The sequence below is a fragment of the Poecilia mexicana genome, unplaced genomic scaffold (assembly GCF_051168715.1).
Source record: "Poecilia mexicana isolate PSO_F unplaced genomic scaffold, ASM5116871v1 scaffold_2, whole genome shotgun sequence".
Taxonomy (NCBI): domain Eukaryota; kingdom Metazoa; phylum Chordata; class Actinopteri; order Cyprinodontiformes; family Poeciliidae; genus Poecilia; species Poecilia mexicana.
The window spans coordinates 30,369,703-30,397,334 of NW_028263371.1; the positions used below are offsets into that span (position 1 = coordinate 30,369,703).

At 39.0% G+C, this 27,632-nt stretch overlaps 2 protein-coding genes across 2 annotated transcripts; both read right to left on the reverse strand.

Moving 5' to 3' along the window:
• Positions 1-254: 254 nt before the first annotated feature.
• On the reverse strand, positions 255-18,505 carry LOC106929528 (vascular endothelial growth factor C-like). The gene is made up of 8 exons (XM_015006543.2): positions 17,641-18,505; positions 11,310-11,571; positions 11,045-11,235; positions 9,642-9,772; positions 9,386-9,489; positions 8,072-8,206; positions 7,027-7,228; positions 255-2,026 (listed from the first exon to the last, which is right to left on the reverse strand). Exons 1-8 carry the CDS (start codon positions 17,740-17,742, stop codon positions 1,906-1,908), a joined length of 1,248 nt encoding a protein of 415 aa, XP_014862029.1. The 5' UTR covers positions 17,743-18,505; the 3' UTR covers positions 255-1,905.
• Positions 18,506-23,825: 5,320 nt separating this feature from the next.
• LOC106929513 (trace amine-associated receptor 13c-like) lies at positions 23,826-25,210 on the reverse strand. Its single transcript, XM_015006511.2, has one exon. It carries the CDS (start codon positions 24,795-24,797, stop codon positions 23,826-23,828), a length of 972 nt encoding a protein of 323 aa, XP_014861997.2. The 5' UTR covers positions 24,798-25,210.
• Positions 25,211-27,632: the final 2,422 nt, after the last annotated feature.

A 27,632-nucleotide genomic window follows, 5' to 3' on the forward strand; every position in this document is an offset into this window, starting at 1 on the left:
AACTTTTAAGTATTCCTTTCTAAATACTTTCAGTGATGCATTTTAGCAACTATAATCATCACTAAAAAGTGAATTTATTCCATGAAAGATGCTAAACTCTGATTCATTTCACAAAGTGCTGTTTATTTCTGTTAATTTAGTTGAGAATGAAAACCTCGGAAGTTAGGTAATCGGAAAAAGCTGAATTAAAACAGCTTTTCTAAATTCATGAAGACGTCTGTGGGTGTAAAATGAGACAAATCAGAAGACACAGCTCAGTCAGACAGAGCCTTTAATCACTGAAGAAAGGATGGATTCTTCTACAGCCCCAGAGCACATGAACTACAACCAAATATGGGCAGTTTCCCAGGGTGGCATGACAGAAGGGGCCCCAAAAAGAACCAGATAAGAAATACGCAATTTTTGCATCTTGATCAAAATCCAGTGCTTTTATTTTTAATGCTAAGAGTAATGAGAATAGGAACTAGACTGCATGTTATCCCCTCCAAGAATCGCAGGTTATTTCATGCATTTTGATTGGTTGAAGGCGGGATGCCTTTCACTGATTACAATCTTAGCTACACTGCAGTCGCTCTTTCCACCCAGCATTTACCATAAAAACTGAGGTTTAAATGACTAACACTATATTTCGGTGAATCGGATGAATAAGCAGAAAGTCATCATTCCGAATGTTTCCAAAGAAAACTTGTTGCAAAACAATGCGGCTTGCTTCACTTTACAATAATATAATTGCTCTCTAGTTATCGTGATTTAAATACAGTTATGTACAGCTACTCACAAATCCATCTTCAAAATTTCACTAGTTTTTTTTCTCTCTCTTCCTCTCTCTTTCTCTCTTTAAATATAAAAAGTTTAAATATATAAAAATAAAATTACTCGGAGCGGGAACAGATAAATTAGAAGCAGACCCAGAACTGTCAGGTTGTGACTGGATGTAGAAATGCATCAAGCGATTCACCTCATCGAAACATAAGGAATCAAAAAAAGTGTACATACCCTGGTTAAAATGACAGTTACATGGGATGACAAGATATAAAAAGTTGATGAAATCATTTTAAAACATACAGCTGAAACCAGAAGTTTGCATACACTAAATAAAAAGAAACTTTTTATCTTTCTCACTCTCTGAAGTAAAATCAAAACTTCTCTCGTTTTGGGTTAGAGTTACAAATATTATGTGTTTGCTGTAAGCTTCAGTTAAGAGTAAAAATGTTATTTAAAAAAAAAAAAGTGTATTTAACATTTCTTAAAGTTTTTGACTCAAGCATTTGGTTTGAGTCTATCTGCATCCCACATCTTGAAAGTGATTCACATTGGTCTGATTTAACCTGGCATTATAACAGAGGGCGTGTACACTTTAGAGATCCGCTCTACAAGACTTTCCTTCCAGCCAATATGGAAATTTGCCTTAAGATTTTTCTTTCCCACATTTATTTTGGAAAAAAAAGGGGGGGAAAAAAAGCATGCAGTCGGGTCTGTTATTATCTTATTCACATTCCATTTCACACAGGCATGAGCTGCAGCTCCTCAGCAGGTTGGTGGTTGGCATTCTTCTTGCTGCAACACGTTGGTCGGTCTGGTCCATCCCACCTTGTTGCTGTGCGTTTACAGTCAAACTCATGGGGTTTTCCAGATGTGGAAGGAATCAAATAGCTGTCCTTATTCCCTCTTTTTTTTGAAGAGTTTTATTGGATAAACGTAGCTTTTTTTTTTGCCCTTCCCTTTGGTCTGGGGAAGTTTATGAACACAATTTGAGATGGTTCACTTGAAAAGTGACTCGGCACAGGCGGCTTAAACCTCCCACAAGTGTTGCATGTCTCTATACGTAGATCCACTTCCAGCTCCTGTGCGTGGAGTCACTCGGGTGGAAAAGTTTCCGATGCAAGTGGGATAAATCCCCCTTCCTCACTTTCTTGTCTGGTAATTCCACTTCATGTACGTGGGGATGCACTGACAGACCTGGCTGCTGTAGTAAAATCCGTCCTGGCACTCTCGTCTGGGGTTTCTGCAGGAAAGCCTGTAACAACTTGATAGAGAATGAAAGAGGATGAGAGGCAGAAATGTGGGCGAAGAAGACAAAAGATGGATTTAAAAGCAGGAGGGGAAAGAGAAGGATTTTTTAAAGGGGTGAGGTTGGGATGAGGAACAGAGGAGAAATAAAAAAGAAACACAAGGGGGATTATATTCTCTGATCATGCATACTATACATTATTCACATCCCCACATCCTTTCTGGATGAAGCTCAATCCAAGTTTTATTTGCATGTGCATCAAAAGAGTCTGTGTGAGGCGGAAAAAAAGGAGTATTTTTCCAGAGAGGGGAGAAGTCCGGGAACTCTTGTCTTTAAAATCACAGCAGGTGTACAGTCGCCTGTGGACTTACTACTGTGACCAGATGTTAAATCAGACTAAACAGTACAAAGAGTGATTGTACAAAATAATAAATGCCTTATCTTTGTGCTCAGATGCATCCTGAACTTCAAACCATGACCTTAAAAACTATTTCTCCACAAGCAAATGGAAAAATAGATTTAATGTTAATTTGATTGATAGGACATAAGGACAAAAATATGTTTAGAAGAACAGTCTGTTATATTTAGGTGCCTGTCATGTTTTGGGATTGAATCATTATATGAATATTTTTTTATTCTTTCGCCTTCAGGAACCGTGGGGGGTTTTACACCTATCTCAATGAATAGAGATGAGACGTATAATAAAAAAAGTTTTTTGGGGATTTCTTTTCCAAATGATTGATTTTTGATTTCCAAATCAAAAATCAAAGTTTTTGATTAATTGAAATTACAATTTTATGCCCACGAAACTTTAAATTTTAAACCAATGTTCCAAACAAAGCAAATTTTCACAGAATAAGACTAATTTAGGGGACAATTTTAATTTTCCTACGATATCACTTTGCACTTGAACTCGGCACGGTTCAGCACGTCTCTGTCGACACAGCTGGCGATAGTTAACTAATCAATAACTTTTCTTCAATTTACGGAATCAAGGTAAAGTAAAACTTTGCATATTTTTAAATACAAATATTTTTAACCAAAATTTGGTTAAAAATAGAATAGGGACAAATTGGGTTTTAATTTTCCCATTTTTAAAAATTATTTCTCAACCTTATGTATGCAAATAAGACAATGTTTTGGAAATGTAAAAATGCTAAGGTGCAGGCTCCCAGTTGCAACATTTTTTTTAATTACATTTTTAGTCGACCTGACCCAGAACTTTGTCATCACCATCTGACAAAAATAAATATAAAATGATTTTTAAAATACCCTATTAGTGATATTTTTACTCATTTTACAGACAAATGCTTCTCAAGAAACAAAAGAAATATTATTTAAAACAAAAAACAACAAAAAGTCCATCTGACGGAGTTGACGCAGAACTGAAGGTGGTGACAAACTAGTGAGTAAAATGACAAACTTTACATACATAACTTTATATTTACATAAATTGCATTACATGTGAAGTAATGCAATTTATGTAAAATACATTAAAATGACTTAATTGCACATTTAAGTAACATTTGACAATTTCACTGAGTCAAAAACTGATGGAGTTGACATCTGACGGAGCTGACGAAAAGCCAAACTACCTCAATTTATATGATGTTACTCGGAAGGAGATCATATTGTAGCTCATCAGGTCCATGAAATCTTTACAGTTTACCAAAATTAAGCTTTTATTTCACAAAATTTTAATCAAAGTTTTGAAAATTGTTAGTTATGGAGTTGACACATCATGGTTGTGACAAGCAACTTAGGAATAAAACAGAAGAAAAAACTAAAGAATAACATAAGCTAACCAGAGCTAACTAGCCCTCTAAGCAAAGGAAGAGAAAGGAAGTGGCCATGGGGTCCTCAGAAGTTCTGGCGCCCCCAGTAATGCCTGATTTTTTTTTACATTCTTTTCATGTCTGACGGCATAGACATAATATAAGGATAGACGCCTCATGGACCGCTCTCGCCTATTGTCGCTGACGAGATTTAGGGCGTTTTTTTTTGTCTTTGTTAGGACAACAAAAATGATATCATTACTGATATCATTATATCAGTAATGATTAACCAGGAAATCATTACTGATATAAATGATTGCACTTTAAAAATTAGGTATCTTCATGTTATTAAAGGTAAAGTTTAAACAGTAATGATTTCTTAGTTAATGTCAAGTTGTCATAACAAAGACATTTTGAATAATGTCAACTTCGTATTAAAAGTGTCATTATTTACCGAATGACGCTTTATGACAACAGTCATAAATATTCATGAAGTCTTATTCATGTTCATGACAGGTGTTATGTCATGTTTATGAAAGTGTCATGACAGTCTTATTCACCCCCCTTCAAATAAAGTGTTACCTTTATTTTTAATTCACCCGTTTGTTTGTTTGTTACTGTGCACAGAGCACATTTAGTAAATATTTAAAATACATTAAAGGCTGTAGTGCGGGGTTTGAATTTATATCACTTTAATAATTTTTCAGCCATATTGTTTAAAATATGAACTGTATTGGGCGGCTGACGTTGATTTGAGGGAGAACACCGTTGAAACTAGGTTTGAAAGTTAAATTGAATATCTTCCTTGGTTAAATGGAGCTGTAGGAAGATTTTCAAGGCTTGAAAACTGTTGAAAGATGTTCTGTGCGTCTGTGGAGTACCAGAAATGCCACAAATTAAAACAAAATATTAATTATAATAAATGGACCAGTAATTATTATAATAATTATTTAGATGTGCTTATATTTCAATTTATGACAATTCAAATTTGGAGTTGGACCATCCACGTTAAATCACTGAATATTTATTTCAGTATTTATTATTATTTTTATTATTATTATTATTATTATTATTATTATCTTTAATGTTGTGCTGCAGCTGCAACATGAAATAACCTGTCATTGCAACTTGGCCAGAGTGGCCTACCCAAAGTTTGGACTTCCATCCAATTGAGATGATGTCCCATAAACCTAAGCAGACAGCTCATGAGAAAAGTGTCCTAATTTTCCAGAAGAGCATAAAAATAAACCCATGTTTGATGCTTTAACATGTTTTCAGTTTTAAGCATTCAAAACATTCAGTCTGTTTTGAGGTCCAGCTCCACTAAGCATGCTTGAGAATGTTTAGTGAGCTGCCATTAAAGGCCACATGTTTTAGTATCCTGTAGGATTTCCCACATGTAAAGCTACCAGTGTGAATCAATCATTCTACAGCTCATGTCTGCTGGTGTGTTTTCATAGTGCCTGTCACTCCATCCGTCTGTCTCGCTTTCATCGAGTTCACCCCCATGTCCCCTTCCCCTCTGCAGGGCCTCTCGGGTCAGAGGGACGTTGATCCGGTGTGCGCAGGCTGTGGGAACCACGACACGCTCGCAAAGCCCCGAGCAAATGCTTCAGATGCCCCATGTCCATAAAAGGTCGCAGTGAAACATGTGAACGAGTGAAAAAGACAAACAGCAAAAGTTTTCCTCCTTGAGAGGAATGCATGACGCGTCCATCAGGAGATGTTTCCGCAGAATCCAGTAACGCATCATGATCCTCTGCCTCAGGTTCATCAGGATGAGCCATTGGCTAGCATGAACTACTAACGGTTTGGTTATAGTGAGGTAGAAATATTGTTTTTTCACTCAAAGTAAAAAGTGTTTAACATGACCTATTTAATTTTATGAAAATGTAACTGTCTCTATACAGTTACAGTTACTTTAATGTCAAATATCCAGATAAAAGCTGGAATATTGGATCAAAAATATTGAAAACAGTACCCCAACACCACAAAAAACACCATTCCCACTTTGAAAGGGGTTCTTCATATGGAAATAAAGCTTTTGTCAAGGTGAATCTTGAACAGTTCTAAATAGTCAGTTGTGACCGAAAACCTTTGCATGAAAAGTATTACAAAGAGTGTGTAAACGTTTTGAATCCATTTCATATCGCACTGTTGGTGTCCAGCTCATCATCATGATGCATCAACACTTGCTGGTTTTCAGCTGAAGATGAGTCACAGGTTTACTGTTGGACTGATCATTCCTGCTGCTGTTAGCTTCACAGCTGGGAAATCCCACTTCATGGATGACTTTACCATTTTCATGCTTATTGGTTTGTTTTCAACCAAATTTGTGAGTGACCGCCATCCTCTTGTCCACATCATGCGGACTGACTGACATCTGTGCACTGACACAGACACGCGTCGGGATTTAGGGGCTTTCAAAAGACATTTCTTAAGGTTGTTTTGGGGATATATTCATGATTATGGTGTTCCATCATGTTTCTTAACTTTAATTACTTACAGAGTTCCTTAAGGCTTTGATTTGGGTCCAATTTTATTTCCAATCAGAATTTTCCATTCTAGACTTCAACTTGAGAAAATGTGCCATCTCTTTTCATTCAAATGCTATCAATAGTGGGATCTAACTTCATTTGAAATGGAAGCTTAATAGCGTAAATTCAAGCTGGGAAGACACTCTAGCCAATCACCTCGCAAGAGTTCCTTCAAAAGCACCAACAAAGTCGGGCTCTTCAGCTTTCAGCTGCACTTCAACCCACCTCCTCCCCATATCCACCTTCATCCAGACGAGCACCTCCGTGTTCCCTCCTTCCTAGGCTTTTCTCCACCACCAGTGTCCGGGCCCGGGACAGAAGACTACCCTGAGCTCCAGCCTGAGCCAATCATCAAATCACTTGATGATGCTCAGCACGAACGTCTTCAGCCAGGCCCGAGCGCCAAAAAAGCACGCAGTCTAATAAATCCTTCTAACTAATGTTTTTTCTCCATGTGAGTTTCTCCAGATTGAAATGCAGACATGTTCATTTTAGAATAGATCTTAAGTTTTACTGTTGGACTAAGTTAAAAAAGAATGCCTCTACATATCAGACAAACTACAAATCAGCATGAAAGTTGAAGTTTTTTTTGTTTTTTTTTGCTTTTAGTAACTCTTTTGTTCTCTGTTGTGGATTTTCTTCTTAACCAGTGCAGCATTTTGTTTAAATAAACTCAGCCTCCTCTCCCTTCTGGTTCTCTCACCTGCAGGTGTTCGGGTTGAACCTCTTGCCCTGCCGTAGACAGGTCTGGGGACTCTCTCTGCACTGACACAGACACGTGTCAGGATTTAGGGGCTGATTCCTGGGACACTCCACCGCGCATACACAACCGCACAGCTCGTCGTCCCACCGCTGCCCAGCAGGACACAGCTTCCCCTCGCCTTGTCCTTCGCACTGGCACTCACCTGACCACAAAGGTAGGAAGATAAGGGAGTGGGAATTCAGAGCAGTGGTTGCACAACCAAAACCTAATCAGATAATGTGTTTTGTGTTCGTACTTGTTTAAAAAGATTAATCTTTTCTTTCTTCTATCTTGGCCTGAATCAATTTGTGGTATTTACAGTAAGCACTCTTAGTAAAATCTAAAATAACTGGAAGTTTACATAAAATAACTGGAAGTTTACAATTTCCACCCAGTTTGTTGCTTTGCCTTTAATTAGATGGAAATTCAGTTTAAAGGCTGACAAAGACATATTGAGATTTAAAATCTAATTTTCAAGGACTTCCAGGAAAAAAAACAGTCCCAATATACAGATGTGGGTTTAACTGAGACTGTTAAATAACTTTTAATGGATTTTATTGAGATTTTATGTGATAGACGAACACAAAGCGGTGCAAAATAGTTCAGTTATTACTGGTAATAATTTTACCAGTAATAATCTCAAATGTCTTCTGTGCATTTGTATTCTGACAAATTTAAATTCTGCACAGTTAAGTGGCTCCAGAAGTCATCAGTCATCTGACTAGTAAATAGCCTCCATCATTATAAATCATGGAGATCAAAAAGCACAGCAGACCAGCAAAGAGATCAGGTAGAGTGGTGAAGATTAATGCAGCATTAGGTTATGAAAACAATATCCCAGAGCTTTGTTTAATTTGTTCTTTAAAGGAAAGCAATCCATCTATGAAACACAGCAAATATGTGTTATAGTTTAAAACCCTGTGTGTGGCTAAAATAAACTTAACATTGGACACCCGCCTGAATCTGTTATTCTCAGCTGTTAAACTAGTCTGATTTGTCTCCTTACAGGTGTTCTGGTCCAGTTTCCAGCCTGGATAGCAGCTGGCTTCTGTCAGTCCGTTCTGACAGACGCACTCGCAGGTGGATTCTTCCAGAACCCTGTTGGGCCCGCAGAGAGCCAGCAGACCCGAGTCCAATGCCTCTGGAACAGAGAAACACGGCATTTAAGGTAGAAAACAACCCCTTGAGATTTGGCGAATTACGTCGACGTTTTGTTGACGTAAAGATGCTTGAACCATAAATGTCATAACCATCATACCAGATCATGCTGATGATGTCTAGCTGAAAGCCTCATGGGGCTTATTATTGTTTCTGAGGTTTCGTCAGCTCAGTGTGTCTCATAACTGCGGCGAATACAAAGAGAGCTCGCGCGCCTCTGATTACATTTATTGCACTAAATTTGCACGTGGAGACTTGAGTTTGGGCGCAGTTTACAGACAGAGTAATTTGTATATGTGCCCTACAGGATTAAAAATAGTTATTGTGCTAATGTAATAAGTCAAGTATGAGAGTGTGGAGTTGGAAAAGGTCTGAAGATGAAAATTGCTGGCATGATTGTACAAGAAAAACACCACAAAAACATTCCTGCTTCAATTGTATCAACTTTGCGGCAGGGAGGATTTATTTGAAACACTCTGGCACCATCACCACCATCATCATCATCATCATCATCATCATCATCATCATCATCATCATCATCATCATCATCCTCCTCCTCCTTTCACTCTGATTGTCTCTTCAGGGTGTGGAGAATCTGGGCTGAATCTCCAAGTGCATGACTAGATCTGTGACTCATCTAAATGCTGCCAGTCTTTGCCAGGTCTCTCTTGTAAAAGAGATCTTTTGATCTGAATGAGACAAACCTAGTTAAGTAAAGGTTATTATTATTAAAAGGCAATATTCCGTAGAATACCTCCTTAAATACCTCTTTAAACACAACATGTAATCTCACAGTTAAAAATGTCAAATGCAGCCTTTAATTGGAGGTCTTTTATTTAAGTTGATCATTGTGTCCAAAAACTTTATGAACACTCTATTATGTCCTATTTTCTCAGACTGTAAAAATCCTTCTCTGTTCTACCTTTACAAAAGTAAAGATGTGGACTTTAGCTGGAACCGCGTGAAAGAGTTTACTTTGTTTTTGTCGACCTTCAAGATTTATATTTGAAGGTAGACCCTGAATCGGATGAATTACTCATTAAGAGGCCTTTGCTAAGCTTGATGGCATGCTGAAATCCAGCTGTGTTGGAGCAGGGCTGCATCTAAAAGCTGCAGGACAGACAGTCTGGAGGACTGAGGATGAGAGGATCTCAACTCTCACCTGTTTGTTTCTGAGTGTAGCTGATGGTGTCCGCAGAGACACACACACAGTTCACTGGATCCCATAATGATCCGGAGGTGCAGGGGACTTCAGGAGGGGAGCACCTACACACACACACACACACACACACACACACACACACACACACACACACGCATACACACACACACACACACATACCCACACGGCCATACGCGTTTAGTAATGCATGAGACGAGAAGAGGCGGAGACAGACAACAGCGAGTCTCTTACTCACAGATGATCTGTTGCCGCTCGCCTTATGATGGAGTGAAGTGGCCGCTTGGAGAGGCATTCGCACGAGGTGTGGTTGACGAATGTTACCATGGCGACTGAGCGATCCATCCTGGGCGGAGACAGCTCCATCAGCTGGCGGGAAAGAAAATAGAAAGTTTAAATGCTCACAGGGACAGGTGTGTCTCTAGTTTTAAAAAGTCGTCTTGGTTTTAGAAAAGCATTTTGTTGTGAGCAGTTGTTGTGCAGATGTGCGTGACTCTAAACGCTGCATCCAGTCACAACCTATTCCCTCTGGAGTGGGCTGTGTTGGGCCACCAGATACATAATTGTGGAAATTGGTTTCAGCGTCCAGATGGATTTGAGGTGTGAAAGCAGATTTACAGCGCTGAGAAACAGTAATTGCCTCTTTATAGAGTCCGTCAGTTTTTTTTTTGTTTGTTTGTTTGTTTTTTCGACATTTAAATGTTTCAGATTGAAAAACAAAATTTAAGATCAGACATGAGAAAAGACACCATCCAAGTAAACATTTTCTCTTGCCACATTCAGGCTTGATTTATGCAAGTCTTTTAGAGTAAAGTAATCACTTAACCACTTTGGTGGTTTTATTTAGGCTATTTAAACTATCTTCCAATTCTAGTGTTGAGTACTTGTTACACATTTAAAGTTTATTGGTCTTGCAGTATTAGGTCATTATAAATTTGTAACATAAAATTGATCTTAAAACAACAATATTATAGTTTATCGCAAACATTTCTAGGTCAACTTATTGTTCAGCACAATTTACCATGACAGGCCTAATGTTTTTACAGTGTGTCCAAATTCAGAGGCTGCATCTATGCACTGACACAGCTGTAATGTTATAGTTTAATATACTTCCACGTGTGAATGTGCGCTTAATGGAAATGACTGATTTCATTCTCTTTTATTGTTCAGAAAAGTGCTATACAAGTCTGATTTCATTTAATTTAAGCTCTACTCCTCAGCTGCTCTGTCTACCACTTCATCCGCCATTGTTACAAGAAGAAAAATCTCCCATTTGACCCGCAATGAATCTTAGGATAGGGTTAGGTGCCAATGATCCACCAGGTACATTTTTGGGAAAATTAATTTGGATGACTTCTGCTGGATTGCTGACATAATTGGCTTTCAAAGGATGAAGCCTTACAAGCCCACTTGTACATTGCTAAAAAAAAGTGAATGTTTTCAGTGGTCTAGTCAAAGCCTAGCCTTAATTTCAACAGTGATGCAGTGGCCTTTCCCACTGGAAAAATCTTCCAATTCTTCAAGAGGAGCGCCAAAATTCCTCCACAGTGATATAACATTAAGAGCCAGTTTCTGATGATACAAAACATTTGAGTTTGGCAACAATATCAAAGCAAGAAATCTGAAGTCGGTGTGACTCACAGTTTTATTGACGAGACTGTAGCTCGTGTTGGTGCAGTAAAAAGCCTCGTTCCCGCAGCACCCACCGCACCGATGCAGCGCCACACAGCGAGGGAGGTACAGCTGACTGGTGGATTCTGGGTACTCCTTGGCCACCTCAACACACACCTCTCTCGGCTGGCACGACGTACGTTGGATCTCTTCCAGAATGACTGAAAACGGGATTCAATAACTGGATTTGTTTGTTTCAATAAGAGTTAGAAAACAAGATTTGTATTCAGGTTACCGGCTAGCGTTCCGTCCACTCTGTAGACGGGTTCCTCCCGCATCGGAACCCACACGTCGTCGTCGTCGGAGCGGACCAAAGGGCTCACCGAAGAGGTTGAAAAAGATGAGGAAGGGAAGGAAGATGAGGAGGAGGAGGCGTGCCAGGATCTTTTCCTCATGCATTGCTGGATCAAGCTGTATTCAGGGTAGAAGAGCTGGAGCAGCTGGTCCATGCTGGTCACTGTCTCCAAACTGGACTGGTCATCTGACTGGGTTGGAGCCTGGAGGGGGAAATCACAGGGAAAACTTCTTGAGTTAATCTTCAGTGAACAATTGGGGAGACACTATGGCCAACACAACCACTAATGTATTTTCTAAAGAAAACAAATAGCGTAATAATATATTCTGCCAGCTACAGATTATTGAGCAATGGGAGCCAACAGTATTGTCATGTTCAAAATAAGACGAAGGAAATTGATAAAAAGAGCACAACTTATAGCAATGGTATTTATACCGTATTGACTGCAGCGTCTGTACAGGAGCCTGAACAATGTCATTGTTCATTGTGATGTGATTCACCATAAGTTAATTTTCATAATTATAATTCTCAGCCATTGTTTACCTCAGTGTCTGGCTTCTTCTGGTGCAGAATTATGACGCATTTCCCAAATCAGTGATGTAAAAATCTGATAAAATGACAGTTTATGCTGCAGACGCTTTGAAAACAAAGAATGGAATTGGGTCGTTTAGACTGCGGTAAAAAAAAAAAAAAAAAGGATATGTGAGAACATAGCCTAAATTTGTGGTTGTGGCATGACAAAATATAAACAAGTTCAAAGGGGATTGAATACTTTTGCAAGCCAGTGTATAATCCAGATAAAATCATTAAGAAAAACTCCTTTTTATGGTTTCAAACCAAAAACAATCCAGTCCTAGGGTTTATTTGTTATAGTAAAACTGTTAGATATGGGTAAGCTTATCTATTCAGGCTCACTGGCTGTGCAGGATAAACAATGAATACCTCAGCTACCAATGTGTTGTAACATGTCGCTGTCGGCTACTGTTAGTGATTAGGAACACGCTTGTCCTTCCCTCACCTGAGCACTGCTGGTGCTGCAGATTCAGCTCGGATTCAGGTTCTTATCTAAATATTAAGCTCTTTTTTTTTTTTTTTAACTGAATCTGTAAAACTCCTCTAGAATTAGAGCTAGGATAACATTGAGTGTGATGCTGTTCTCCTCGCCATTGAAAAGCTTCTCACATGACAACACATAAGAAGGAACCAAATATACTGGAGATTATACCCACACATTAAAGTTTAATTTCAACAGATTTCACACAGGAAATCAAATTTTACGGTTGACATTATCATCTAAAACCTTCCTACTGTGAGTCACTCAACAAAGATTTTTCTACCGTGACGACGGATAACTCTCCATAGAGCAACAGTAGATGAAAGATAGCTGAATAATTGTTTAACGGACTGGGAAATCAAAGCTGTGGGTTTGGAAATGTCAGGGGGAGTGCTCTTTGTGCTTCACACCTAATCATTTTTTTTCCTTTTGGGAATATCAGAGGTTGTTTAGGTTCACAGGCTTAGAAGAGGTTGACTGGCACAGTTGGCATTAGCTAAACAAAAACCAGATCCCTACTTATCTCCCACTCCCAAATCTTCTCTCGCAACACATTTCCAACTTATTTCCAACTTATTAATTTCCTCCATTTTCCTTTTTCCATAGTTTTGCATTTTATGCAAAATATGAGGGGTCACTCAAATCTTTGTTGAGTGACTCACAGCAGGAAGGTTTTAGATGATACAACATTCACTTAACTTTGAAAATCTAAATGTAGAGTGTCTTGAGAAGTGCAGCAGAGTGTGCCATCTGGGGTTCACCATTTCCAACTTTCCAGTAAACTGGAAGTTGGTCATCATTGGGCTTTTCCCCAGAACCAAACATGGAGAAGCAGCATTCTGTTGTTATACTCCACTAATCTGGAACAAACTCTCAAAAGCTCTAATACTTGAACTATGACACCAAATGGGTAAGTGTCATCTGCTCCTCCAACTTCTCTCTGCCTGTGTTTCTAACCATATGACCAGACATAGAGTTAAAGAGGAACGGCAAAAGCACATGAGTTGGATTAGCGGTGCTTGCCAAAAACTGATGATGTCATCCAGGACATTTTGCTGTGGAATATCGTCTCTCCTGCCCAGATATTTTGTTAGCTTGTGTTCATCATGACTAGTGTCTTCAATAAGAGCCTGTCTAGATTCATTGGAGGACCAACTGCTCACCATCCACAACAGCTCTTTAAAGACACGTGGATGAGTTACCACAATATTTAATGTGATCTAACCTTTAAGTGAAAGTAATATTTCAGGATTGTAAACCGTTTATGTTCTGAGACAGAAATAAAACCACCCAGAAACCCTGAGGATTCGTGTGATTTTTAAGAAGTGAGGCGCCACTGCTGCAATTGTGTGGTTTATACTCAGTCAGCAAACACTCCTCAGGCTTCATTTGTTCAGTATCTCTGAACGTTGACAACCGAGAAGTAAAGCGATTATAATCCAGTTTCAATGAAATGATCACAAGTTTAAAGCTACAACTCTGAGTTTTAACTCAGGCTGCACTTTAACATTAGCTGCAACTAGACTTTTTCTTTGACTTTGTACATTTACAAAAGTATAAAGTCTAAGGTTTTTATTTTCACAATGACATCCTGTCTTCCATACAGTCGAAATCTGTCTTAGCTGCTTGCCAGGAAGGGAGTCGAGACCAGAGCTTCTGACTTACTGACTAACTTAAACCATGAGTTCATCCACTCATCTTGTTGTTCAAAAGATTATTGTCTTTTTTTTTTTTTAGGAAATTCAGGCACACTTTAAAAACAAAAAACATTTTCTCCATATATTATTTGATGACATTTTAAGCGTCAGATTGTTCGGATGCATACAGATGGCTGCACCACCACTCTTCGTGATTACTGACTTCCGTTATCTTTCTTTCTTTGCTCATTTTCAGATGTATTTTTGTTGTTTTCTTCCTTTTTTTCACAATGAATCTTTAAGATGTGGATGCAGTTTCAGACAAAAGCTGAACAATGGGTGAAACGAGCTGATATTAAACTGTTTTATAGTGGAATAACTATATTACATAAAGCTCTGTAGCATTGTTAAGCGATCGCATGACATGAGGTCATGGCTGTGGGACTCTGTTCTGACGATGCACCAGCCGCTATCCGTGCAGCGCTCTGGGGTGTGTCCAGAATTACGCACTACTGGCACAGAGGCACAAATATTTACACACACACCCATACACACACCCATACATTTATCACTCAGCCTGTTTTCTATTAGAAATAACATGTGTCTGAAACTGTTGTTTAGATTAATATATGAGGCTTAAACCAGGGAGTTATCTTGAAAAGTTGTAGGGAAAATGTCGTGAAGAAGAGACTGCTGGGTTCAGAGCCCCCTCCTACGCACACGGACTCAGTTTTACTAAGAACTGGAGCAAGTTCTGAGTAGTAAGCCGATGCCTTTATCTGTAAATCTCCACTTTAGCTCCACTTTATGTTCCCCAGGAGCTCGTTTTCCTGCTTTGCAAACACAAACTTCCAGATAAGTATGCACATAAAAACATGAACCTAAAACACAGAGCTGCATCCCGCCTGTTTGGTGAACACCACAGCAGCTGATGTAAGGCTGACACTTTAGGAACATTAATTATGTCCACCAGTGACAAGAACTGGATTGTTTCTCATTTAATGGGAGGAAAACTTTAAGCAATAATGTGGTAATTACTGGCTTTTTTTAATATGAAGATCTTTCAATTTAGAGTAAAAAGTTCTGAAGGTGAATAGATTGTGAGTTAAAGGAGCTGAACTGTTATTTAATATTTTACTATTGAGAGTTTGAGGCTACTACATTTGTTGACAATAGCCATCTGAAGTCTATTAAAACCTTCATTTATCAGCTTTCACCCCCTTTATTTCTCTCCACCTGAGACACGTCCAACCAAAGAGAAGTGATGAAGATGTCTTTGATTTAAATCCATCGTTCAGAGCAGAAACACATTTATTACAACAGAAAGTGACAGAAGGAATGACTCATTCCTTCTTCCTCTAGGTGCCGTTGCTTTCAAATATTTTTTGAACATTAATGTCTGGATCAGAGCCAGCAGCATGGAGGAAACAGGACGTGAGTTTGAACAATTTATCCTCTGTGGGTCATAACAATAAGGATTGTTCTTCTTTATAATAGGCTGATTAATTATATAGTTGACTTCTAGAACCGTGCCGCTCATGGTGGCAGCATGTTAAAGCAGCTCTGTTACGCTGGTCCTGATTTGTTCTTTTTCTACATGTTTGTTCATAGTTTTTTGGATGGAGGTTTGAACTGAATTGAATTGAATACTCAGGCCACTTCTGTATCTTTTGATGAATTGTTGTTTTCCGTCTTGGTAATTACAGTTTTAGATCCTGCAAGGATGACTATTCGACTCCATATAGTTTATTTCCTGCATATTTGTTGAATTATATTTATTTATAATGTCACTCTGTTTTTTAAAAGTACATTGGTTGAAAGATTAGAAAATGTTAAAATTAGATCTGAGCTCCAGTTTAAAAAGTACTGTATATACATTTAAAACATATTATATTAATTAAGTAAAGAATGCACACACAAAAAAATTAGCCAAAAAATGTCCAATATGGAGGATTTTTTAAAAATCTTTGGTCAGTTCAAAAATACTCTGTTGATCCCAAAGGGAACTTAAATAGTGCTCAACAGTTTTAGATTTTTAATAGTTTGTTTAATTCTGTGAATAATTTAATATGTTTTGTCCACATATAAATGTGCTGGGTAGCAACATTGGTTGGATATCATATTTCGAGCACCAGTCATTCAGGTTCTGCCTGGCAATAATGCATTTGACCATTTGGATGGTTTCTAGCTGTCCTTTATGTCTGATATTTGCATATTTCTAGTAGCTGAGATGCTAAAGCTAACAGAATATGATGAGGGAAACTGTGAGTCAATCATAATGGATATCAACATTTCGTTGGTTTTCAGTTTGCTGCTTAACTAGTTTGTTCCCTTTATTTATGCAACAAATGTTGTGACAACCTTTCATTAAAATCACATCCTCTGTTGCATGTCAATTTTCATCTTCTGTTGTGTTCTCTGTTAATTTCAGTGTATTTTTAGTCCTCTTCTTATTAGTTTTTATATTTGTTCTTCTTTTACGACCATGCTGTCATTAGTGCTCATCTGTTTCACTTTGATCCCATTTTTATACCTCAGTCTGGTCTTTGAAGCTTGTTCTCAAACCTTCTGGAGCAAATTATAAGCGATTTAGTGTTTTCCCTAATAGGCTTAGCAGTTACATCACTGCTCTTCTCCTGATGTTGGGCCGACCTCAGGTCCAATGGTTCCATGCTGATCCCACTGGCAGCTGGTGAAACAATGTTACTGAATTTATGCTGTTTGTAAAACTTCCTGTGGAGACCGATCCACATATGACAGTATGTAAATAAAAATAAATAAACACTTTATAACCGGTTTTATTTTTACAACTGAGTATTAGAGCCAAACTAAGAAAAAAATAAAATTCTGAGAATAAGTCATAATAGTATGAAAATCAAGTGATAAAATTACAAGAATAAAATTGTATTACGAGAATAAGGTTGGCATAACATGAGAATAAAGTAATGGCATTTTGAGAATATTCAATATTAGAAGAATAAAGTCATAATATTGAGACTAAAGTCATTGTTCTGCAAGAATAAAGCCAATATTGTGAGAATAAGATCAATATCACAAGAATTAAGTTGAAATAATGTGATAATATGACTTAATTCTTGTAATGCTACAGCTTTATTCTCATAATGCCATATCTTTATTTTTGTATTATTTTGATTTGATTCTCATAACACCATGACTTTGTTCTTGTCATTAATAAAACATTTTATTTTCTTAGCTGGACCCTAATACATGGTCATATATTTTAATGCTTTAAGCACCAGTCGGTCTTCTTCTGGGGAATCTCTCTGGTCTTCCTGTCTATTCCCATCTGCATTTCTCCCCAGTGAGTCTCGTCTGTGTCGGAATGTGTTTCTCTGGTGAAATGGATCCTAAATCCAGGGACTTTTCCAATGTAAATACAGCTTATCTGCCTCACATAGCACCGCTCCTATGAAAGGTATTTCATCATTTTTTTTGACTTTCAGTGAACATCATAGTGCAGTGAGTCAAAATGTGTGCTTTTTTTTTTGTTTTTTTTTTTTTCTTTAAGTTGTACAGTTCAAGTCTGGGATGAACTAAAGTGAGAAGAAGGAAGTCTTACCTCGGTGCCCGTGTCTCCGGTTGGGTAATAGTCCCTGTAGTCTTGACCTGAGCACAGACAGCTGAAGTAAAGCATCCATAGGAGCACAGCTGGTATCCACATAGTGAGGGGATGGAGAGCAGGGGGTGGGGGGGAGTTGGTGAAGTTAATGTGAAAGCAGGACGGTTCTGACAGATCAGGCTCCTCTTCTCATTCTATCCTGGGACGAAGTTGCTCCTCCCGTGCAGGTCGTTGGATTTTGGGACGCCACCTGAAGAAATCATGATGAAGAAACCTTCTCGTCTTACTTCGCTCGAGCCCAGCGTGTTTAACGTTTCCCCTCAGTCCAGCTTTCTTGTCTCGTCCCCACGCGTCTCCATTGCTGCTAATTTGACGACAGGTGTCCCTCTGGGTTTTGTCTTCACTTCGTATTTATATCTGCCGTGGCCTTCAACGTGAACGGTCGTCCTCGACTGTCTCCTCTCCTCGTCCTTCGCACTTGTTCGCCTCTCTTGCTTTCTTTATCTGTCTGTGTCTCCTTCTCTCCACGCAGCAGCTGTGCAGATTATCGCTGCCCCTTTTTTATCTGGCTCCTGTTTCTTCTTTCAAAGCCTTCAGGGCAAGTCTCTCTCTCTCTCTCTCTGTCTCTCTCTCCCTCTCTCTCTCTTTCTCTCTCTGTCTTCTTTGTAAAGCTGTCACAACTTTTCCATCTAATTCTTAGAAAATGCATTAAAGAGGAGGAGGATAAAATAGAATAAACTCAATTAAAATCCTGTTCCTAGATTCTCCAAAGAAGTCCAGCTTTTGGTGTTGGCAAACAAAGTGAATGCGTCCTCCTCTCAGGCGTCTCGCTGGAGTGAATGAGGAAAAAATACAAGAATGGGAGACTTGTGTGCAGTGGGCGGGATGAGGGATCAGAGAGGCATGAGATCTGTGCGCTTCAGCTGATTATACTGCCCCTTTCTTTTTTATTCTGTCTGAATGCAATTGCAGGTTATGCAGAGGCAGCAGAAATCGGATTTAAATTTACCAGACAAGCGGTTTGTCAGCCTCCAAAAATGCTATTTCGAAACACTATCACAGAGTGTTTGAGTTGCTTTATTTCTACATGCATCTTATTCTCCGAGCTCCATAAGCACGGTCGCTTTAACTCAATTTGCTCCCACACCTGCAGCTCAGAGGCTTTTCTCCCTCTCACACTTCATCTAGCTCCATCTTTGTCCTCCACCCTTCCCCCTCTCACGTCGTTCTTTCTCCTTTTGGTTCATTCAAAGTCCTAAAAAAGACTTACTTCACATACCTTCTTAACTATTCCGCCCCAAGGCTGCGAGCAATTGTGTCTGAATATTACAGGGAAAGAGGAGGAGAGGGAGGGAGGGTTAGAGGCCGAAGCTTTCGTCTTTTTGTCTAAATTGTTTAAAAAAAAAAAAGAAATCCTCCCAAGGCAACGTAGTTACAGACAAATGCAAAATAAATTATGGGGGCCAGACAGAGCGATAGATGGGCGAAATAAGAAGAGAGAATAGAAAAAAAGGAGGAGGAGGAAAGAGGTGTGTCTGGGAAAAGCTCGAATGAGAAAACATCCGATTTCTGGGCCAGTCAAAGCCAGCCTTTACAAAGGATTAAAGACGCACACAGGCCACACGCACGCCTTCGCGCACGCACACGGTGGCAAGTGCCTGCTTGCAGCGCGCTCGCTTTATGTGTTGAAATCTGCTCAGCAATTCCACATTCCACTCATTGCTTTCCTCATTTCATCATGCGAACTCAGACCAGGGTTTGTCATATTCAGGAAAAGCCTAAAGATTTATAACTTCACTTGATGATTTGAAAACAATCACAATAGAAACCAAATATTTACAAAAACCATGTAAAGAGACACGAAACCATTTTTTTTCATCCACCGTCGACGATTCCTGTTTTAGGTCAGTGAGAGTTATTGAAATAATTTCCATTTGCTCAGTGCCAGAGTGTAGTTGAACACCAGTTTTGGTATTTGCAGATTTTTGCAGATTTTTTTCCCCAAGCATATATGAAATATTCAAAAGAAAATTCAGTTTGGGAAGCTGGAACAACTCAATGTAATGCTATTTGACATGCTAATGGCTGAAGTTTGCAAATCAGCCAGTCCTAGGGCGCCATTCATGTTCCCTGGCGCTGATTGGCTGTAACACCAGGAGTGAAGACACTGAAAACTGGACACTGATGCACATCGAGGTATATTTTATGTTCAAACTATTATAATAGGCAATTGTAAGCGTTCCCAAAGCATCTTGAGTTGTACCTAAATGTTGAAACAGACGAACATTTCTCCTTGAGACTTCTGGAAAATGTATCTAAGGATGATCCAGACTCAGTTTTGTGTGGATTAAAATAAATTACCTTCAAATTCAATCTCTTTGTCATTGATGAAAAATTAATTGAAGTAAAATTTTCAGAGGAGTATTGTTTTTTGTTTTTTTTTACCAACCCTGGCTGTCCTTGCTCAGCATCGTCTCTGTTTATAAAACTCTCCTAGTTTCTCCTAACATCCTGTCCTCGGCTGCAGATAGAGCACCCTTTGCACCAAACAGCAGGATCTTTGTGTTCAACGAATGTGGCTTCCCCTCCTTTCAGGGGCCTGTCACAGTTCAGAGCAGTAGCGGGGTCTCCTCTTTTATTGAGCTGATGTTAGCTGGACAGGTTCCACTGAGGTCCTTTTTATGCTCTCTTGCTTTAGCGTTGCCTGAGGGCAAGACAGGTGGTGACAAACTGATAAATACATATGTTTAAAGCTGTAGAAACACCTTCTGGTAGAATAAACTTTATTTAGGACCAAGCTTTCTGGATAACATAAAATCCAAGGTAGTTTTCACACTTGTTAGTTTAGTACTATCGGTTCGATTGGGGAACCAAAATTGCAACGTTTGCTACATTTTCAGCTGGCACTGTTCACCTTAACAGTGTCAAACGATCCAAACCTTTGAAAAACCTGTTCTGCTCCTTACCTGTGGCGGCGCTGCATCAAGAACTACTGAAGGAAACGACCTGAAAACCTCTGAACGAGACATGAGCACAACGTCCTTCTTCACAAAATGTAAACAAAAATGGAGTGGCATCAAATTTTAGTAAGAGGCCATGAGCCATTTCTCCTGTTGGGTTAGACTGGCATGTTTGATTTGGTTGTTTTTACCCAGAATGCCCTGCATTGTAGTCCATTTCCAGCTTTTGTGCCGGCCTCTGGTCCACTTGGCGTTCACATATTATGCATTTTGGATGGCACCAGAGTTTGCTTTTTTTGGTCTGCATCAGAGTTCGATTACGCATTCACTCCTCCCCAAATGAACCAGAGTTTTATTAAAGTGGACTAAATGGGGATGTGTGGAGGCATCCTTAATCGCCGTCATATCTATTGAGTTAGAGCTTCTGAAAGCTGCTCTGGTTTTGTCTTCTGCTTTGGCTACAAGGTCGAGAGATGACACACAACGTAAATTAGAACCAAGTGGAGATTAGCTTGGGATTAGTAGCACAGTAACATCTTTTAGAGGCTGTTTTTTCAACACCAGTCAGGATACCAAGGCCACCAATCGTGCTGGATTTGTTTTACGTCGTGATGTTGTGAGATGCCTGTGGAGTGTTGCAACAGTCTGCCAGGAAAGTCAGTAATTAAATGCTTTGTGGATTGAGTTTAATGACGGCTCAAGTTTTAAATGAACAAGACCCTCAATTATAGCCGTGATGCCAGCGTGTAACTGGGTCAAAGGAAAACTCCCAGTTTAACAGCTGGGACATGAAAAGCACCAACCAGCTGCTTGGATCTGGTCCCACTTGCAGCCTTCGGCGATGCGGAGGAGATCCTAACACTGTGTTCTTGCCCATCCTACATCCATGGCATAGCCCAATTATTTGTTCTCAACAGAGAACTAATAGTCGCCCAGTATTTGGGCTTTGTTGTTTTCCTCACATCCAATGTTGTAATAATCTTGGATTTATCGTGGTAAACACATGTTTATGGAGTAATACGGCTTAGGTCACCAAAATATTAATGGACGAGGTTTAAATTCTCCTGTTCTTTGAAACCAAAGCGCTCACCCACCTTATGGTGTTATTCACATCCATCAATACGTTCAGCAGGATTTATTACTCTGAAACTTTGATCTAGAGGGATTTTACTGGCTCAAAATGTGCCTCGTTTGTGCAGGAACCCGCTTGTTCTCAAACTGAGAACAAGTACCACCAGTGGTACCCGGCTGCTTTCAGTGGCAGTAGAAATAAACATTAGTATCAGTTGTTTGCAACAGAAATACAAGTAAATTGATTGATATGCAGCTAATAAGGACTATGAGTTGTAAATGCATGTTTTGTGCAGTGGAGAACAAACTCCCATCTCACTAGGGCTGCATGTAGGAGTGGGCAAAATGACTTAAAGTTTTATCACAATATTTTGTGGCACTATTGTGGTAATAAAAGTGATGAGAAGAACTGTATGTAGAATCTACATACAGTAGACCCACACCCATTTGTGGTTCAGTACTTGCCATGTTTTCTGTGGGACCTAAACATTTTTTTCTTTTTTTTCTTTTGGCATAGATTTAGCCAATTTTCTAAAATATTTTTGTTTTGTTTTTCTAAAATACACCAAATAAAAGGCAGCAAAGGAAGCTGAAATACACAGGCGCAAAACTACCTGTTGTAACTCATAGCATATGAGTCTTTAAAGAGTTAGAATTGTATTAGAAATGCATGCCCTCAATAGACGCAATAGACGTTTTTTCCATCCGTTGTTGAATGCAGCACCGTCTGCTGTTTAACATAAGAACTGCAGCACCGTTGCATCTCTCTCACTCGCACAGCGTCTCCTACATGTCATTAATGGATGAGCTTTTCTCAATGCTGGTCAGAGGCTTTGACTAATGTCATTTTCCAAACCTCTTTTTTAAAGACATTCAATAGGAAGTAACTTTTTCCACCATCTAGTGTTCGAAATGGTTTGTGTTCATAGTTTACCATTTAGTGCTGCATCTTCATGCTTTGCTAAAGTTTAAGCCCTCAGTTTTAATCTGTTATATTTTTCCAAAACATCTCGGTCAAATCTCTTAATTACGGCACATGTTCTGACATCACAAAGATATTCATTTATCAAGGCTTATTGTCCCAATTCTATCTTACAGGCTTCTTTTCATTTCATTCTAACTAAATGCAACTTTTTTGTTGTTGTTTCATTCCTACTTACACAGTTTTTAACTTTGTGATCTGGTTTTGTCAAATTTTTAAGATGTTACAAATTACATCAACATATTTCAGTTCCATGTATTTGCAAATCAGTGTGTTTAAAGGCCTTAAAATGACTCTTGCTTTAATTTTCAGTGAAATTATCCAGGAATACAGTGTGATGCTCACATTTAAAGGTTTTTAAATCTGTTAAAAGTGATTATAGATTCTCAACACCCCCATTTAGAAAGACTGGAACTTTTCATGTAAATGAACTAATGTGCATTTTCTGTTGTTAGTTTCATGTCAGCATCATAGTTTATTGTTAAATGTTCTTTATTCTTTTATGTTGCAAAATAGCCAATTTTATCACTCCGGTACTCTGTCTGCAATGTGTCGTTTTATTGTTCATCATTATATAAAACCAAAAACTAACTTCACAAAAGCCAGATTAAAATTTGCTCTGTAATTTCACAAAATTGCTAATTCTGTTCTACCAAATAGAATCCCTTTAACACTGACATGTTAACTATTCTTTTATTTAGATTTCTAAGAAATTGTGATTCAAATTTGACAGAAAAGTAATATTGAAAACGGGAGCAAATGTATTATCATTGAGGAAAAAAGGGAAGAAAGAACCACAATTGTAATAAAACACACAAACAGGTTGGTTTGTGATGAAAGGCTCCTGAGCTTTTACTTAAATAAAAAAGCATATGAATTGTTAACGACACCTTTATAAAATCACTGAAACGATGTAGATTTAAAACTTACAATTATTTTTAATTAACCCACTTTGAATGTTTTGCAGGTTTTTATTCTGAAAGTGCAAATGAACACATTCAAATTGCCTAGTTAAAGGCCGTGAGTCATTATAGTTTGTATAAATGTTCCTGTTAGTTTGGTCATTAAGTTATTAAAAAGCTGGCCGCTAAAGGCCATAAAGTATCTATAGACGAATAAAACAGTGAGCATGTTTAAAATGAAAACTTTACGATTGAAAAACGATCATACACCTACAGGAGTTTCACTTCGCAGGAGTTGGGCTGCAGCACTTTCAGGGTCAGGATGAGTTTGATAGCTTTTCTGAACCAGGGGTAGAACAAAGCATAGATCAGAGGATTCATGCTGGAGTTCAGCATCATGATCCATGACAGTGCGGCAAAATAGGAAAAGCTGTTGGACGTGTCCTCGCCTGCGAAGGAAGGGTAGAAATAAGGACAGAAACACACCATATACACAACAATCACAACAGCGAGGGTCCTGGCCGCCTTCCACTCAGATCCGGACACAGCCTGCGCCGATTTTGTCTGTGATCGGATGACACGCAGCTGAGAGAGAGCGGCCAGAAGCACCCTGAGATAAAGAACAACCATGACAGTACAGGGAGCTATAAAGCTCACAAAGAGGTCAACGGTTCCTGAAATGTGACTGATGACTACAACACACTCCCCGTGGCAGGAGCTGAACCTGTCCGGCCAGCCCAGGTGGCCCATCATTATCAGCCCGTTGTAGAGCATCGAACACGCCCAGCACAGAGAAATACAGATCTGAACTTTAACCACTGAGATCCTAGTAGGGTAAAGCAGCGGGTCACAGATGGCCACATAGCGATCTACTGATATAAGCACCATGTGGCCCAAAGAGGTAGAGATCAGACAGTAGGAGACGTAAGGAGTCAGAGCGCACATGAGCCTGCCGAGCAGCCAGCAGGTCTCCAGGTAGCGCAGCCCCTCGATGGGCATCACCAGCAGCCCCACCACCAAGTCGGACACGGCCAGGGACTGCAACAGTGAGTTGGTCGGGGTGCGCAGCTGCCTGAAGTGGGAGATGGAGACGATGACGAGCAGGTTGAGCATCACGGTGAGCAGGGAGATGAGAGTCAGCAACATGTGGAACAGGGCGGTCTCGGAAAGGGGCAGCAGCAGCCTCCTGCAGGAGGAGTTATGGTTCGGGAAGCACAGAGAGGAGTCTCCACTGCCGTCCATCAGGGAGGAGACAGAGAAATGGGACCCCACATCAAGATGCCTCTTTTATCCTTGACATACGCCCTCCTGTGTCTGAGCATGAACCCTAAGACTGATGCAACATTTCTTCACCATTTCACCTTGTTTGAAATTTGACTTACCATTGGCGTGAGACACGCATCATATTTCTGCACCAGAAGGAGACAGACACAGTAAATTCAGACCTAAACAATGACTGAAAATTCTGATTATGAAATTATGACTGAAGTCTATGTCAGTGAAGAGCATCACATCACAATCCCACCACCATCTTATGATTTTGAGACAATACCGTCAGCTCTCCTCACCCAATTATCTCAATATCAACCCACAGACGGCAGCAGCCATTATTACTTCAGCAATAAGTAATATTGCTATGTGAAGTTCTTCTAAAGCACTAAGGCCACTAGTTTTAGGGCATTGTCTACTTCAGTGTTGGAATTGAACAGCCTCAGTATTACTCTGTCACACACTTCTTCAGTCCATTTCTACAACACTTTGGTCAAATAATAAATTGTTCTTACATATTCCCAGAACCAGACTGAAAAGCAGAGGGGATCAGGTATTCGCTGTCATGGCTCCTAATTTGTGGAACAACTTGCTCTTTGACATTAGATCTATAGTCTTGAACACTTCAAATCACTCCTTAACTCATTTTTATTATTTGGCTTTTCCATTAGGCTTGAGATTGCAATTTTACTTGACCTGTCTGTTTTAATTTATGTTTTAGTCTTGTGTGTTTTCTGAGGTTTATGAATACTGTACAGTTAATATCTGTTTTTAAAGTGCTTTATAAATAAAATTGACATTGACTCAGTCTCTCTTTTGTTGTTGCTGTTCTCGATTATACCAGTCAAGTCTCCCACTTCAGCAGGTATTTAACCTCTTTCCTGCCATCCCCTCATCTTAGAAATTTCCCATAAATTTTTTGTATTATAATGCAATCATTTCAAATAAGAATCAATAGAAATTGGGGCCTATTGATGGTCACACCCTAACATTTATGCAAATGAGACACAACTCATTTGGCGACTATGAACCCATCCATCAAGCAGATGTAAACAACAAAGCAACGCACTCTCTTCAGTTGAGTAATAAAACAGCAGAGTTGACGCTCAGCTTCAGACATTACAGAAGGAGGGTACACCTGGAATCTGGGTGTAGCAACAGACTCGGACCTGAACCCTCAGAGACGCACAAAGACAGTTATAAAGTAAGTCTTCTATCACCTGAAGAATTATTATTGGATTAAAGGACTAATTTCTCAGGAAAATCTAGAGACACCAACGCATGTGTTAATTTGAGTCACACAAATTACTGCAGCAGCGTCTTCACAGGTAGGCAAAAAAATAAATAAATGAAATGAATAAATTAATGGCTTGGCTTCTAATTAAATTAAAGGTTTGGTGCTGTTGTAACAACCTTCCAGACCTGTCAGGTTTTATGGTTCTGGTTCTGCTCTGCATGCCCACAACCAGAAATAAAACATAGAGAAGCAGCATTCAACTTCTATACACCACAAATCTGGAACCAACATCCAGAAAACTGCAAAACAGCCGAAACACTGAATTCTTTTAAATCAAGGCTAAAAGTTCACCTGTTTAAAGTGAATTTTGTTTTACTCATAATACTAATCGAAGCATCATAGATTGTATTCTGTATTCCAGTTTTTCTTTTCTAGAATTTAATTTCTTGAAAGGTCTAAAAAGGAATAACCTGTAAGTTTCAGAATGTAAATGTTCTATTTTTGTGCTTTCTGTAATGTAAAAGCTCTTTTATGTCAGTTCCGACATGTAACTCGCCGTTTGTCCCCAACGGTATCTTGTATGTACTAAGATGTAAAATGGGTCATCCTGTAATTTTTTTTGGGAAAAAATAAAATAAAATAAAATGTTCAGGAAAGCAACCTGTAATACCCATAGACTATAAATCTAGATGTTTATGTTGTGCTGCATCTAGTTTAAACATGTTGCCATTGAAAGTGTTCAGTGTACCCCAAAGTGTAACATTCACTTTTTCCAAATGGTTTTCAAACTTTTCTTGGTACGCAGGCGTCGTCAGGCGTGTTTTATAGAAATGTTGAACAGGTATTTGTGATTGATCTTTTGACATGATGTTTTTGTGTTGCATCATTACTGTTAATGAGACACTTTAGATTTTCCTGCCTCAGAGGGTTAAAGTTGCTATTGTGTTGTGATGCAACATGAGGTTACCCTAAGACTTTGATTTGCAAGTTGAACATTTAGCTGTTGGGTGTGAAGCTATAATTTGATCTCAGAGGTATTGCACTGACTGCTTCTGTACCTCTGATGTGCACAGGTCCAAAGTGAGATGTACATAAATATTATTCCAACTTTATTCATTTTTGTATGCTTAGAAGGAAATAATACATTTTAATAAGCTTGCCTTCAGCAATGCCTTCTATTTATGTAGGTGTTTGTGATGCAGAGGCACGTTGTCCACAAAATAATTAGTTTGAAAATGTTTTGTAAGTCAATAACAATGACTTACAATGTAGCCAGTCATTAAACCATGAAATACATTTGCCTTGTCTTACTTTAAAACCAGCTAAGACCTAACATGATCATCATGTTGCACTTTACCATCTTGTCTGTGCCAAATTTTAATTGTTAGCCTCCACGGCAACCGAAGCATCTGGATGGACCTAGCACCACCTTTCTCATGGTGCATTTATCTTTCCAGGTGTCAATATTGACTTTGAAAGATGCATTCACCATGCTTTCCTACCAAGATTTGAACTCATGTCCTTTATACTTGATGTCTGATGCTGTAACCTCCAGACCGTGCAGCTTTCCA